The sequence below is a fragment of the Gigantopelta aegis genome, chromosome 15 (genome assembly GCF_016097555.1).
Source record: "Gigantopelta aegis isolate Gae_Host chromosome 15, Gae_host_genome, whole genome shotgun sequence".
Taxonomy (NCBI): domain Eukaryota; kingdom Metazoa; phylum Mollusca; class Gastropoda; order Neomphalida; family Peltospiridae; genus Gigantopelta; species Gigantopelta aegis.
The window spans coordinates 42079780-42097324 of record NC_054713.1 but is presented as its reverse complement, the minus strand read 5'-3'; the positions used below and the strand labels follow the sequence as shown (position 1 = coordinate 42097324).

At 37.6% G+C, this 17545-nt stretch overlaps 1 protein-coding gene across 1 annotated transcript in view; it reads right to left on the bottom strand.

The window, feature by feature from the left end:
- LOC121390221 (chloride channel protein 2-like) overlaps positions 1-17545 on the bottom strand; it is an 87014-nt gene that overhangs the window by 54984 nt on the left and 14485 nt on the right. Inside the window, exons 2-6 of the mRNA XM_041521989.1 lie at positions 14337-14448; positions 9119-9242; positions 4948-5079; positions 2523-2651; positions 450-583 (exon numbers count right to left, since the gene is read on the bottom strand). Coding sequence (XP_041377923.1) covers positions 450-583; positions 2523-2651; positions 4948-5079; positions 9119-9242; positions 14337-14432 — 615 coding nt within the window. The 5' untranslated portion in view covers positions 14433-14448. The remainder of the gene's footprint in view (positions 1-449; positions 584-2522; positions 2652-4947; positions 5080-9118; positions 9243-14336; positions 14449-17545) is intronic.

Genomic DNA, 17545 nt, shown 5'->3' with positions numbered 1-17545 from the left:
GACGGATATGGTCTTCCATACATTCTGCATTTGTGACGTTCACATGGGACGGATTTCGATGGTGTTAAAAAAATTACAAATATTCACTTCCTGGTAGGAATTTTACATTCACTGACAACAAAGGTAAGTAATTACAAAAAAAAATATTATTATTTTACTTTGTATTTGATAAGGTAAACAATGATGTCGTTAAATATATTCGGTTGTTAGATTGAAAATGCGCAGTAGTGGTTTCCTGTTAATAGGACGGAATTCAATAGGTCCAGGATACACACCAAGAACTTTGATGTACCAGTCAAATGGTTACATGGTGACCAATTACATTTGGTACCTAGATAAAACAAAATGCGAACCAATTTACCATCAGCTAATAATTTTAAATATTGTCCCAGGGAACAGCCCAAATATTAATTAGTTTCACAGCATTACTTAAAGTCTGTTACTCTCACCTCTTTCCCTATGGGCAGCGTGCTTCCTAGCGATGAACACAGACCCACTATCTTGGCAATCAGTGTTTTAAACGTGAGGTATTCCTTCAAAACAACACCTCGTAGAATTGTCTTCATTTCAGGAATACCAGAACCTGAAAAATAAAAACAAGCAAAATGTTTCATTTACCATTTTCGTTATTTGAAATCAATATGTTTGCCACCATGTTTGCATAATCATCAATCCCATTCCACATACTCCCCTCAGACAAGCAGGTGCATGTGCAAGATCTTGTGCAGAGAGGGGTCTGTACCCTGCCCCATTGTGATGTTCGATGGGAGAAAGGTCTGGGAACAGTGCTGACCATAGTAGCAGGGATTTATCAAGGATTTATCACCAGGGTCCCATGTCTGATGGGATTCGGAAAATTAGTGCGAGTAAATCATACTTGGGATATTTCTTTCAGGCCACTGAATAATGCAGTACACCATTGTTGAATTAATTTATTGGAGCAGACATAATTAAATATACATATTGGGAATTTTTAGTACAAAAATTGGGTAAGAAAGAAAGAAAGAAATGTTTTATTTAACGACGCACTCAACACATTTTATTTACAGTTATATGGTGTCAGACATATGGTTAAGGACCACACAGATATTGAGAGGAAACCCGCTGTCGCCACTTCATGAGCTACTTTTTCTGATTAGCAGCAAGGGATCTTTTATATGCACCATCCCACAAACAGGGTAGTACATACCACGGCTTTTGATATACCAGTCGTGGTGCACTGGCTGGAACAAGAAATAGCCCAATGGGCCCACCAATGGGGATCGATCCCACAATGACCGTGCATCAAGGCGAACACTATACCACTGGGCTACATCCCGCCCTCCAAAAATTGGTAATTTTCAGTGTCACTTTGTTTTGGGAAGGGGCCTACGTTCGGACCCACAGAACACCTGAGTACGTCCCTAAGTTGTGTGTTAATATTTTCAGTGTCACTTTGTTTTGGGAAGGGGCCTACGTTCGGACCCACAGAACACCTGGGTACGTCCCTAAGTAGTGTGTTAATATTTTCAGTGTCACTTTGTTTTGGGAAGGGGCCTACGTTCGGACCCACAGAACACCTGGGTACGTCCCTAAGTAGTGTGTTAATATTTTCAGTGTCACTTTGTTTTGGGAAGGGGCCTACGTTCGGACCCACAGAACACCTGGGTACGTCCCTAAGTAGTGTGTTAATATTTTCAGTGTCACTTTGTTTTGGGAAGGGGCCTACGTTCGGACCCACAGAACACCTGGGTACGTCCCTAAGTAGTGTGTTAATATTTTCAGTGTCACTTTGTTTTGGGAAGGGGCCTACGTTCGGACCCACAGAACACCTGGGTACGTCCCTAAGTAGTGTGTTAATATTTTCAGTGTCACTTTGTTTTGGGAAGGGGCCTACGTTCGGACCCACAGAACACCTGGGTACGTCCCTAAGTAGTGTGTTAATATTTTCAGTGTCACTTTGTTTTGGGTAGGGGCCTACGTTCGGACCCACAGAACACCTGGGTACGTCCCTAAGTAGTGTGTTAATATTTTCAGTGTCACTTTGTTTTGGGTAGGGGCCTACGTTCGGACCCACAGAACGCCTGGGTACGTCCCTAAGTAGTGTGTTAATATTTTCAGTGTCACTTTGTTTTGGGAAGGGGCCTACGTTCGGACCCACAGAACACCTGGGTACGTCCCTAAGTAGTGTGTTAATATTTTCAGTGTCACTTTGTTTTAGGAAGGGGCCTACGTTCGGACCCACAGAAAACCTGGGTACGTCCCTAAGTAGTGTGTTAATATTTTCAGTGTCACTTTGTTTTGGGAAGGGGCCTACGTTCGGACCCACAGAACACCTAGGTACGTCCCTAAGTAGTGTGTTAATATTTTTAGATTTGAATCATGTCTCATTGTATAAACTTATTCTTATCAAATGATATATATGGATATGAAATGAAATTATGGTAAAGATATGTTATATTTATTGTGTATGACTATGAAGCAACAATGATGGTATCATGAAAACAGGCTGTTGTCAACCTAAATAACAAGACTGTACTTACCGACAGCTTGTGGAGACACGAGGTGAGTGAATCCCGTGGCAAACACAATGAACAGGATAGAGTATGACACCCACGCAAAGTACTGGAGAACCATCGAGAACTCCAACTCCTTGTACAGCCAGAACTTGGCTGAAATAAAAACACAAACAATCAATGGAGCACCATCGAGAACTCCAACTCGTTGTACAGCCAGAACTGGGCGGAAATAAACAATCAATGGAGAACCATCAAGAACTCCAACTCCTTGTACAGCCAAAACTTAGCTGAAATAAACAAATAATCAATGGAGAACCATCGAGAACTCCAACTCCTTGTACAGCCAGAACTTGCCTGAAATAAACAAACAATCAATGGAGAACCATCGAGAACTCCAACTCCTTGTACAGCCAGAACTTGGCTGAAATAAAAACACAAACAATCAAAGAACCATCGAGAACTCCCAACTATCAATGGAGAACCATCGAGAACTCCAACTCCTTGTACAGTCAGAACTTGGCTGAAATAAACAAACAATCAATGGAGAACCATCGAGAACTCCAACTCCTTGACCAGCCAGAACTTGGCTGAAATAAACAATCAACGAAGAGCGATCGAGAACTCTCAACTCCTGGTACAGCCAGAACGTGGCTGAAATAAACAACTGACTTAAATGTTGCACCTTAGCAGATATCTCTATTAATTAGCTATCTTGTACCTCACCCACATTTTGGGGAATTTTTCATTCCATACAAAATTCCTTATTAAAGTAACAGTAAGTGATATTTGTACCACATTTATATTGTGCACTCGTTAACAAACGTGTGCAAGTGTGGTACAAGTCAGTTACCACATAAATCTACTCACGGTATGCTTGATTAATGCAAACTTTCTACGTTTTGACTGACAATAAAAACAGTAAAGACGGTGCTCGAACATAAGAATTTGTCACCCACAGCACTGTTTTTTAATTAAATTGCTGTGAGTGAAATGGCCCACCGACTGCAATTTTGAGCCTGCCTATGGTAATTTTGTAAGATATTACTTTTGCAGCAAATAAACATGACTGAAAGGTTATTTTGTTACATGTAGACATACAAATGTTAAACACTGACAGATAATGTACACCAGATATATTCATCTTGCTTAGTTGAGGAGTTTTACCGATGGCAGCTCAACGACGCAATTGACATTGGTGCCGTCATTAAGTTTGAGCCCTGTAAAGATAGTCCCTATCAAATTCAGGACTATCGGCTGTCAACAAAACATCCAGGGCTTTAGATCTTACTAATTTGGGAGCAACAGACTTTTTGTCTGATCTTAGCATATACATGTACCAAGGTCCTTTTAGTGCAGTCAGAGCTAGTTCTGGCAGTCGCCAAATTTGCCAATTACGAATTTTAGAAATAACTGGCATATTTTATTTTAATTTGACGCAATAACTGCATGTAATAATTGATATTCTGTTAGAAAATAATTAAAAAATTGCAATTTTTGAAGTTTAACAGATAATTTGGCAAATTTTTCTGCACATCCAGAACTATCCCAGGCAGTATTGTTAATAATAGGTGGTATAGAGTTCTACATATTCAGAAATGTATTTCAAGTTATTTTAATGTTTTGAGGTTAGCATGTTCAGTGTTTGAGATTAACGGTATCCCAGAATTTAATTTTGGATACCAGACTTCAATAACCCAGTATCCCATCGGGATATTATATAATATTGTTGGATTTTTTAATCCTGCGTTTTTATTTTTTGCTGAAACAATGAAAGTCGTCATTTTCGGTGAAGCTAAGTAACAGTATTTTCGAGCTGGTACCCAGTCTAATGCTATGCCATAACAATATTTCCCCAACTCGTACCCAGTCTAATGCTACACTGGAGCAACATTGTTGGATGTTTTCTCCCTTCAAATTTTATTTGAGATTTTGATTTCACATCTGCAGAAAATTGATACAGTTAGGTTTATCATTGGTAATCATAATGTCAGAAACACAGATTACTACTAAATATTAATTTATGTCAGTATTACTCAAATATAGATGTAGCAATTCTTTTTGCTGATTTGCGAATTTCACAAATTCCACGATTTTGATTGCGGCGTAGCAATAGACTGGGAACGAGAAAAGTGTTGTCCAAGTTTGTTATGATGTTATTTATGAATTTCATTTTTAAGTGGAATACTAAATTCTCAGGTGGGATACCAGATTTTGAAATATTAGTATCCAACTGGGATACTGCCCAAAATTTTAAATCTTTAACACTGATGTTTGTACTTAATTTGGACACTCCCTGTATTGGCTCAGCATTGTTCCAGTCTAAAGCCCTGACATCGAAAACGTACAATTTAAACATCCATACAATAAGTAAATTTATGCTGTAAGTTTTATTTATTGATAGGACCGGAGCCACGGTTGATGTTCAGTTCCTGATAAAACATGGATTTACCATCTTGACACTTTTCAATGACGAAATCCATGGAGAAGCTGAGAAATGCCATGAGGACCCCCAGGAGACACAGAAACAGCCAATCATCTCCGATCTTCTGGATCAGGTAGTTCCTTAGTAAGGACAGTCTCGCTGTAAAGAATTAAAAAGAAAACATTTGAAATGTTTTTTTGGGTTTTTTTAATGTTTTATTTTATAAAGTCCTAGTGTTTGACAAATGTTCGAGAAAATCACTATCCCTCACAGAAACTTTGGCTGGTGATCTATGTATTATAGTAACAGAGTTGATAATTTCAACTAGCCCAGAACACAAAATGCCTGTTATACCTGTTGTGGAGCACTGGCTGGAACGAGAAATGGCCCAATGGGCCCACTGACGTGAATCGATTAAAGACCAATTGTGTGTCAGGTAAGTTGTTCACCACTGGGCTAAGTCATAGCCCATTAGAAAATGAATTCATAATAAATAACATACATGCTGTAATGCAAATAATGCATAAAAACATTAACTCAAAATAAATATGTTTGTCTAATACTAACAGTCATAATATCAGGGTTTCTGCCAGAGGGTAAAATGGGTATGGTGCCATACCCAATATTTTTGTAGATTTTTTTTTTTTTAAGTTAACGTTTTGATAAAATTAATTATTCTTATCATTACTGTATAATTTTCTTAATTCTAACCCTAAACTTAGTCCATTTTCTTTCTGGGAGAGGCCTCCCATACCTCCTGTTGGCTGTGGTTGTATTTAATTCCATTGCGCCATACCAAAAAAAAAAATCCTGGCAAAAACACTGAACATATATTAGGTGGATGTTTGATCCCTGTTCCGAGTCGGACCCCCGATCTTATCGGAAGCCGGACTCGGAATAGGCATGTTCGAAACCATAGAGGTATATGGACACGTTAAATACCTAGTCAAGTCAAGTGGATGTTTATTTAAATGTCTACAGGATTCCAAACATGTCTATGGTAAAATAATGGATGATGTGCAACAAGGGAGATAACTGAAGTCTACAGTACTGAAAAGTGCTGATTTCTAGTTAATGTATGTACATGGAGATGTGAATCATACTACTAAAACCATGACAAATACATAGATGTATATATCTAAATATGCTATATACTTATATTGCATGCCTTAGTCGTGAGTTGTTTTACAAAATATATAATATATATGCATATTGAATACAAAACAATTTAACAACCATAAATAAATAATGCATTAAATGATATCACATGTACACTGTATACAACAAACCACCCAGCACACGATACAACAAGCAGTACATGTCACCTACCAAACTGAGCATTTAAATATAATCCCTTACTACAGGGCTTCTAGATTATGGTAACCCCACTCCTATGGCTAGTGATATTCAATGTCAGGCTAGTAATAAACTACTGTTGCCATGCCAAACCCCACTCCCCCACCCCCCCCCCACCACCCCCCGGGCATCTAGATTATAGTAACCCCACTCCTATGGCTAGTGATATTCAACGTCAGGCTAGTAATAAACTACTGTTGCCATGCCAAACCCCACTCCCCCACCCCCCGGGCATCTAGATTATAGTAACCCCACTCCCATGGCTAGTGATATTCAATGTCAGGCTAGTAATAAACTACTGTTGCCATGCCAAACCCCACTCCCCCACCCCCCCCCACCCCCCGGGCATCTAGATTATAGTAACCCCACTCCCATGGCTAGTGATATTCAATGTCAGGCTAGTAATAAACTACTGTTGCCATGCCAAACCCCACTCCCCCCCCCCCCCCACCCCCCGGGCATCTAGATTATAGTAACCCCACTCCCATGGCTAGTGATATTCAATGTCAGGCTAGTAATAAATTACTGTAGCCATGCCAAACCCCACTCCCCCCCCCCCCCACCCCCCGGGCAATTAGATTATAGTAACCCCACTCCCATGGCTAGTGATATTCAACGTCAGGCTAGTAATAAACTACTGTTGCCATGCCAAACCCCACTCCCCCCCCCGGGCAATTAGATTATAGTAACCCCACTCCCATGGCTAGTGATATTCAACGTCAGGCTAGTAATAAACTACTGTTGCCATGCCAAACCCCACTCCCCCCCCCCTCCCACCCCCCGGGCATCTAGATTATAGTAACCCCACTCCCATGGCTAGTGATATACAACGTCAGGCTAGTAATAAACTACTGTTGCCATGCCAAACCCCACTCCCCCCCCCCCCCCCCCGGGCAATTAGATTATAGTAACCCCACTCCCATGGCTAGTGATATTCAATGTCAGGCTAGTAATAAACTACTGTTGCCATGCCATGCCAAACCCCACCCCCCCCCCCCCCCCCCCCCCCCCGGGCAATTAGATTATAGTAACCCCACTCCCATGGCTAGTGATATTCAACGTCAGGCTAGTAATAAACTACTGTTGCCATGCCAAACCCCACTCCCCCCCCCCCCACCCCCACCCCCCGGGCATCTAGATTATAGTAACCCCACTCCCATGGCTAGTGATATTCAATGTTGGGTTAATAAAGAACTATTATTGCCATGCCAGACGGTAGTAAAAAAAAGTCAAATGTTATGAATATGAATACCCTTGAGCTGATCTGTGTGGAGCAATGGGGAGGAGGAGTGATTCATGAAACTCCCCTTAAATGGAAAGGTCTGACTACTTATGCCACTGAACTTCACCTTGATTAATCCCAAGAGAAAAAAAAATCATACCCACTTGGTGAATCTATTCTCCGATTGATTGCTTTTTTTTTAAATCATGGTATGTGCTGTCCTGTCTGATGCTTATTGAAAAATGTAGCTGGTTTTCTCTCTAAGACTATATGTCAAAATTACCAAATGTTTGACATCCAGTAGCCAATGATTAATAAATTAATGTGCTCTAGTGGTGTCGTTAAACAAAACAAACTTTAACTTTTTTCCTTTCCTGTTCAGATACATGCATATTTGTATCACACTAAAAACTAATGAAAAAAAGAAAGAAAATAATATTATTAAAATATTAAACATGTTTTGTTTTTTCACAACAGTCAACCCCACAATACCTACGAATAAAAAACAAAACAACAACAATGCTTTCACCCTTTGGTTTTAAAGTTGGTTCACTGTCAAGTTCATTCTTTCCATTACCAACTTGCACAGAAACTTTATATGGCGGTAAAATGATCCGAGGAAACAAACTACCAACTCTATAGCGAAGCATTTTTAATTTTTTTTATCAAGGGTTGTTCCAGTTGAAATCAGTTTTAATGAAAAAACTAATTATGCTGCAAGATAACACAAGAAAAAGGCAATAATAATGACAATAAACTGTAGGTAAACTGACCACTTTGCAGTAGAATAAATGATAATATATCATAATGGTCAGTGGAAATTAAGATGACTGACAGACAAACTGATTATGTGAGTGATTACATGGATGGTGGATGGATGGATGTATGGATGGATGGATGGTTGACAGGATAAATGGATGGATGGATGTATTGATGGATGGATGGATGGATGGATGGATGGTTGACAGGATAAATGGATAGATGGATGGATGGATGGATGGTGGATGGATGGATGGATGGATGGATGGATGGATGGATGGATGGATGGATGGATGGATGGATGACAGGATAAATGGATGGATGGATGGATGGATGGATGGATGGATGGATGGATGGATGGATGGATGGATGGATGGATGGATGGATGGATGGATTGATGGATGTATGTATTGATGGATGTATTGATGGATGTATTGATGTATTGATGGATGGATGGATGTATTGATGGATGTATTGGTGGATGTATTGGTGGATGTATTGGTGGATGGATGTATTGATGGATGTATTGATGGATGTATTGATGGATCGATGGATGGACGGATGGATGGATAGATGGATGGACAGATAGGTAGATGGATGGACAGATAGGTGAATGGATGGATGGACACCCAAGCAAATAATGGTAAAAATTAATGGATGATTTAATACAGTGTTGAAAGAATGAATGAATGAACAAATGAATGAATGAACAAATGAATAACTGGAGAAATGACTGAAAGATAGTTCACAAAACTCAAGCACTTTTCACTAACATGTAGAGGTCACTCAATAGCAGAACTGTGATGTTTTCAATGACTTCATAATAAAAAAATAATATCAATAAAAGATAGAAGTCCTTACCAAGATGTCTACAAACACCAGACAGAGGTTTCGCCTCATTTAACTGTTGCTTGGCATCCTTCTTCACTCGCTTGGCATGGAATTTGGCAAATGATCCGAGATCTCGAGTGTATCGACCATAAAGCTACAATGTACAACAAAATAAGTTAGCCATCAGGACGTTTGGTTTATTATAAGACTAAGGGTACTTGTTTTGAAAGCGTATAGTAGGTATTCGTGATGGTGGAGCAAATAAGAGAGAAAATGCAAGAGACAGAGATAAAAAGAGATCGAAAGAGAGATGGAGGAGAGATAGAGAAGGAGTGATAAAGAGACAGAGATAGAAGTGATATAAAAAAAGGAGGGAGAAGATAGAGAGAGGGAGAGGAGAGAAAGAGAGAGGGAGAGAAAGAGAGACAGAGATAGAAGAGATATAAAGAAAAGGGAGAGATACATTGCAGAGAAAGGAAGAGACAGAAAGAGAGATAGAAGAGATATAAAGAAAAGAAGGGAGAATATAGAGGGGGAGAGGAGAGAAAGAGAGAGGGAGAGAGAGGGAGAGACAGAGATAGAAGATATATAAAGAAAAGGGAGAAGATAGAGAAAGGAAGAGACAGAAAGAGAGAGAAAGAGAGATAGAAGAGATATAAAAAAAAAAAGGAGAGAGAGACATATATATATATATAGAGAGAGAGAGAGAGCGAGAGAGAGAGAGAGAATGCATGCACGTACACTTACTGTGTACACAAGTGAGTGTGTGTGTGTGTGTATATGTGCACTAGCACACCATATTAATGGGACATTCCTGAGTTTGCTGCAAGTTTTAAGATGTTATCGACTAACCGAGACTTTTTAACAATTGTAATTACATATCAAATATATTGTTCTGAATATAATATTAGTGGCTGTATATTAAATGTGTTTCTGATCATTCTAATATTTGTACCAGGTTAAATTTCATTTTATTTCCTAAAATATGTTTTTTCGTACGTACGAAATTATTTGAAGACAAAATCCAGTTTGGGCTTCTTAGAAATATTAAAACGACCAGAAACACATTGAATACACAGACAATGATATTATAAACTAGAAAATATATGTAATATGTAAGATCAATCGTGCAAATATTTTATTAGTCAAAAACATCTTACAATGCAGCAAACTCAGGAATGTCCCTTTAAAGGAGGGGACAATCAAGGTATTTGGCCTGGTATGCATATTCAACGATATATAATGCACATTATTGATTAATATCAACAAGTATAATCGTAGAGTTAAAGGAAGGGACAATTAAGGTATTTGGCCTGGTATGCATAGTCAACGATATATAATGCACATTATTGATTAATATCAACAAGTATAATCGTATAGTTAATTAATAAAACGCTTAAATGTGACGGCTATTATATATAACGGGCGCAGCCATTTTGTACCATCCCAGTTAATACGCCCTCTGACAAGCTGGTGGTTACGTAATACCTAAGGTGTCACGTCAGGAATTAGTCTTCAAACTGAAGAAACAAAACATACCTGATTTTTGCAGATGCATCACAATATTCTGTAATAATATCCATCCCAGTAAGCCAGCAACAAGTATATATTAATTTTCAATACAAAATAAACCACCACTGTCAAAGTGTTGAAATAACTATATTATGTTTTGTACATAAATTATCCCATGTACTGAAATAATAATCGGAGTTTTTTCTAGGTTAATTGGTCTTTTCTTTCCGTGGCCTGTAAATGCCAGTAAACGATACATGAATGTAACATTAAAACATTTAAGAAGACATAACTGGAAAACAGAACAGAAACTCACAGATCTCAACTATCACGACAGGCAAGCTTTTTGGAAACGTTTAAAAGAAAAACAAAGTGATTGTAATTTGCCACCATCAGAAACACTTTACCAATACTTTAAAGAAGTAAACAGCAATGTTGACACAACTCTCGAACCAGACTTTACTAAAGATGGCCCCATATAAACTTCGCTCAACAGTCTATAACCCCAACCCCGATGAAATCCCTGCACACGCACCTTGGAAACCCACTAAAAAAAATTGTTTAGCAAGGGATCGTTTATATGTACCATCCCACAGACATGATATCACATACCATGGTCTTTTATATACCCGCCAATGGGGATCGATCCTAGACTGACCGCGCATTTCCAAAAAACACCTTTTTAGGTCTAAGTAATGAATAAAAATAACATATAGTCGAAATATGTTACGTAAATCGAACACAGTACCCTCTTCCTCTACCCCTAGAGTGTTACGTAATTACCGGTAGTAACACCCCCTTACATGTAACGCGTATGCCAACAGCTGGCCACTGTCAAAATTTCAAGGCAAATCCCCCACCCACCGACCCCTGGTAAAGTGTACCATACCTCTATGAAAATAAATATGTTTTGGAGATATGAGACGACCCCTCAATCAAGATAGTTAAATTTGTTCAAAAATAGGCAAATCTCACGTGATCTCTTGTTGGGGAATTCTATACTTGTGATAAGCCAATGAAAACCGAGATCGGTACGAGCCCGTCAAAAGTGTCCCACTTTCAAAATACTGGCTTTGCTTTTGACCTGGATAAGCCAGCGTAATGAAACCAATGCAGAGTGCGGCGTCATATATGCATCAAACATAATTGGATTTTCTGTTCTATATGCTTAAATAATAAAAATATTCCAGATAATGCCGCTTTAAGCAAACTATTGACTGTACGATTCCTGTATATGTCAAACTTTTTAATTTAGTATTTGAAAACGGTATCTTCCCTGACTTATGGCTAGTTGGTATAATCAAGCCAATTTATAAAAGTGGTGATAAAGATAATCCTGAAAATTATAGACCTATTTGGCTATTACATTACTTAGTTGTCTTGAAAAACTGTTTACTGCCGTGTTAAATAATAGACTAAAAGTATCTAGAAACAAATGATATATTATCTGAAGTTCAAGCAGGATTCAGGAAAGATTATTCAACAAATTATCATGTCTTCACACTATATGGACTAATAGAACTGATGAAAGCAGGGAAGAATACACTTTTTTGCACTTTTGTAGATTTTAACAAAGCTTTGGGATAAATTACTTAAAAATGGTATAAATGGTAAATGTTTTCAAGTAATTTATAATATGTATCAGAATATCATATCTTGTGTCAGCGCACATAATTCTATGACAGATTATTTTCCGTTGTGTTGGTGTAAGACAAGGTGAAAATTTATCCCCTTTGTTATTTTCCTTGAACATTTCTTAATGATATTGAAGATACATTTGAAATAAACATTAATGTAATCTATGTGCTTGCTTTAATAAATGAATAACAAAAGATATAAAAGGCATATTTTATTAATTAATAATACCTTTTTGGGTGTTACAGTTTTATAAAGGCAATTTTAGAATTAATTAGTGAAAAAGGCTTGTTTAATCTCAGGGCAGCATGGTGCTGATTGAGGCAAGATGGTGCTAGACTACTGAGGCATGGTGCTGCACCATGCTAAAACAAGCTAGGGAAAACAGTAGGTTGTGTATATATATATATATATGGTTATAACAATACAATGCTATTACTGGTGCTTCCATGTTGAAAACTTATATTAATACAAAGCTTACTGGTCAATACTTACAATTGTGGTATACTTATATTGATAACTCATCCAAAGCTTCAAATTATAAATTATTTTAAAATACTGTTGAATTTGAGACATACATCACAATTATAGAGAGAAAACATTGGTGTCCATTATTATGCTTCAGATTATCAAACCATAATCTTCTAATTGAAACGGGCAGATGGAAAAATGTACTACTACAAAATAGAATATGTCCATTGTGTAATAATTATGATATCAGAGATGAGTTTCATTATATATTTACACGTTTGTTTTTCAAGAATGAAAGAAAGCGTTACTTACCATCTTTATGTCAGTCTAAACCAAATATATATAAATTTTATAAATTATTCAACTTTAAGAAAGCTGGTGTCCTTAGAAAACTTTCTATATTTTGTAATCTAATTATGAATGTACTTTCAAATCCTCTGGCTGATATTCTGTGTATTTTTTGTATTTATTAGTATATATTTATTATATTTATTGTATTTATGTACATTTATGTACACCCACCATCTTGTTACAATTATATTGACTGCTGTATGTATATATATCCTCATATGCCGTAGACTACGGCCTGAGTGTAAATAAAGTTCAGTTCAGTTCAGTACCTGTGGTTCCGGATTGGCAGGTGTATATTTTGACGGTCCCCAGACAGTATGTCTAGACACACTAAAAATATGTGCCTCTTTTATTAAGATCACAGGGTACTGTGTCATAACCGCGCGGACACCCCTCAAATTGTAATGGACATTATCAGCCATCCTGCTTTATTACTGATTTAGTAGACTTTCCCATCTAAAATCACAAAAATTACCAATTACGTAGGCCACTCCCCCAAAAAAAAAATTATCACTTGAGTATCGTGAGTGGTTGTTTTTGCTCTAACGTACCCTACCAATAGGCCTAATAATATGCTTTCTTTTTTTGGATTTTTTACAAGAGAAAAATACTAAAACTCCATTTCGTTCTATTGATGCAAACTGAAATATATTTAGTTAAATAGTTTATTATACTATCAAGTCATTTATGTTGTTTTACAAGTCATGTTAGCAGGAATAATCATGGGTTTTTGTTAACTCTAAAATTACGCGTTTTTTATTTGTTAAAGTGTCAATATGTGTTGGTGGTCTGGGTTTACATCTTTCCAACACATAAGGCTTATGTTTGAGTTGACTGTCGACTGTCCCTTTAAAAGTACAGGCCAGTATTAACAGTCTCTGGAATGGAGGCACAAGCCACATTTTAACTTCAATCATTGATATAGCCTATAGGCGAAATAAAAACTATAATGATCCACTTTAAAAAAATAAATACATGTAGTTATATGCAAGAGTTCATCATGTGTCACTAGGTAGAGGTCAGAGATCTACTGTAAAAAATATCTGCCCAACCCTAACAGAAACCCCCCAGACTCAGTCTTTATAAATTTTTGACAGTTCAAGTGGTTCCTACAAAACGCGAATCAGTGATGATGTGTTTACTAAGGTTTGTTGACATGAAGAAAGAATGCGACATAAAACAACTCAATGATTAAGATTATTTGGGTTGCCTTACAAATTTTGCCACGTCAGTACAAAATATAACGATCCGTATAACTCATAAAAATGGCTATGTTTACCAAAGTCTGTTCGTAGCCAAACTTCTCTTTCTGCCTTTCCGCCATCTTGTTGCGCCATCTGCCGGCGGTACTTGTTTGATCGCTTTCATTGGCCATTGAGTCCGGGGAAGCCCTGAAAAAAGTGTAGGTCTAAAAACAGTACAACTAAAAACAGACCTGTATCAGTTAGAATATTTTAAAACTATGTTTATGGTGTGTAACTGTATGCATTTGCATGCTTAGTTTGACATATAGCTTACTGCTTACATCCCACCCCTACCCCACTGAAACTCAATTAGAAGACCACCTGTTTTTATTGTTCTTTCAAAGAACTGATAGTTTGATGAACACATAGCGCCGTTTTTCTTTTCTTTTACTTTTTTTTTTCTTTTGTCTTTTTCTTTTGTGTAAAACTAAATCTGTTTTTAATTACAGAAATTAGACAAGACCGGTTATAGGCCTAATATAGCTGCATGATCGGGGTGTTGCGCAGAAGGGGTTTCGGGGGGGGGGGGGGGGTTGACATTAACAGATATAATTTGTCAAGCGCCTTTGTAACTCATCACCGGCCTCGGTGGCGTCGTGTTAAGCCGTCGGTCTACAGGCTGGTAGGTACTGGGCTCGGATCCCAGTCGAGGCATGGGATTTTTAATCCAGATACCGACTCCAAACCCTGAGTGAGTGCTCCGCAAGGCTCAATGGGTAGGTGTAAACCACTTGCACCGACCAGTGAACCATAACTGGTTCAACAAAGGCCGTGGTTTGTGCTATCCTGCCTGTGGGAAGCGCAAATAAAAGATCCCTTGCTGCCTGTCGTAAAAGAGTAGCCTATGTGGCGACAGCGGGTTTCCTCTAAATCAATGTGCTCTAGTGGCGTCGTTAAATAAAACAAACTTTACTTTGTAATTCACAAGCTCAGCGGTAAAGTGCTCGCTTGATGCGCAGTCGGTTTGGGATCTATCCCCGCCGGCGGGACCACCGGGCTAATTTTCGTTCCAGCCAGTGAACCACGACTGATATATCAAATGCCGTGGTATGTGCTATCATGTCTGTGGGATAGTGCATATAAAAGATCCCTTGCTACTAATGGGAAAATGTAGCGGGTTTCCTCTTTAATGTGCTCTAGTGGTGTCGTTAAATAAAACAAACTTTAACTTTGTAACTCACAAGTCTTGGTCGTGTAGCCATTTTGAACTCCAAACAGATTTGCCTGTAGTAGTCGATGATTTGCATTTAAAGTAACTGACCCTTGTTTTTAAACACTACGGCGTATATTTCACTACGAGAGCCGTTTTTAATAAATGAAATAAGATATTATTTAGATTATATTGATTACATTATCCATTTCCGAACATCCAAGTGTCGATCCGGGTGTTCTAATAGACATATCATGAAATCCATTTTTCTTATTTTAAAAAAAAACACACACAAAAAAACACGCACCTACCTCTGAGAAATAACGTTATGGAGACGACCTTTAGTCTATCTTTTACGATTATTTCCCCGTTTCAACATCACAGACTCTTGTTTCACTCTATTTTAACTTAATCCAAATGTGTTACAGGTTTGTAGATTAACTAAACTTAGTTTCCATTTTCGCAGACTGAAACTAGGGTCTGCGACTTTAACAGAAAAAAAGAAATGAATACTAATATACATGTATATAATATTGTTTATGTTGGTGGCACTAAATGGACGACGGTATAGGAAACACAAAAACAAAAACCATGACCGATTTTCGTAGACTATAAAGCGAACAACGAACTCAGGTGACCTCTGAAGTCAGCCGTACGTTCACACTTAAAACAAAAAACAGTATGCAAGGCAGACGTACGTTTCAATAAACGCGCCATGTTGTACGTGACTGTAATAATCAACAATATCAACATATAGCACTGCGCACAGATGATTCTCTATAGCTAGCTACACTCTTATTCAGGGCCATAGCTAGCGGGAAGGGGGGGGGGGGGGGCAGAAATCCGGGAAAAAATATAGAAACTTAAAGAAAATTCTCTTCTTAACCTTTAATGAGTTTTAGACTATTAACTACTCAGTTGTCCCCCCCCCCCTCCCCCCCAAAAAAAAAAAAAATAATAATAATAATAATAATAAATAAATAATAATAATAATAATAATAATAAAATAAAAAAATAATAATAATAATAATAATAATAATAATAATAATAAATAAATAAATAAAATCCTAGCTACGGCCCTGTTATTGTCCACGGATTCTTTGGGTAAAGGGTCTTCAGTGCAAGGGTTAATTGCATTTTGATGTTTTTTGTGTGTTTATGTTACGATGAGTTAAACGTTTGTTTTGTTTAACCCTGCTGGAGCATATTGATTTATGAATCACCGGACGCTACGTCCAGCCCTGTACTAATCAACATATAGCACCTGCGCCGAAATGATTTCGTACCTACAATCTATTGTCCATGACATCTGAATACAGGGAGGGGAGAGGGGAGTGGCCGAATTTATGGGTAACAGATGATCAGGGCAAGGGTTAGTTGCATTTTAAAAATACTTTCCGTGTGTTATGCTACAATGACAGAATGAGTCAATGAATCAATCAATGAATGATTTGATGAATCAATCAAGTCAATCAATCAATCAATCAATCAATCAACCCATCGATGTTTTACGACACCCCAGCAAATTTGTTTTTAAAAATCTGCTTTTGGATGTCTAAAAACTTAACATTTATAATAAAAACACAAAACAAAAATACACACATCACAGGTAAATAAAAATTAAATTAATTTTTTTTTTAAAACAAGCTGAGGGTGGAATTGAAACGATTATATTAAAAACAATCTACTAAATACATGTACACATGCATATCTTTCAGTGGCGGATCCAGAAAATCCATTTAGGGTGGGCCCCAATGACAAGAGGCAAAATTCCAAGGGAAATTTGGGGGGAGGTTTGGAGGGGGATCGTAAAAAAATGAAATTTAATATACATGTATAATAAAATAATAACTGTCACAAAATGTAGGTCTTAAATAAGAAAAATAGATTTCATTATAGGCCTATTAGAACACCCGGATGTTCGGAAATGGATAATGTAATCAATATAGGCCTAATCTAAATAATGTCTTATTTCATTTGTTAAAAACGGCTCCAATATAGTGACGTATACGCCGTAGTGTTTAAAAACAAGGGTCGGTTACTTTAAGTGCAGATCATCGACTACTACGTAGCCCATTGGTAAAGCGCTCGCTT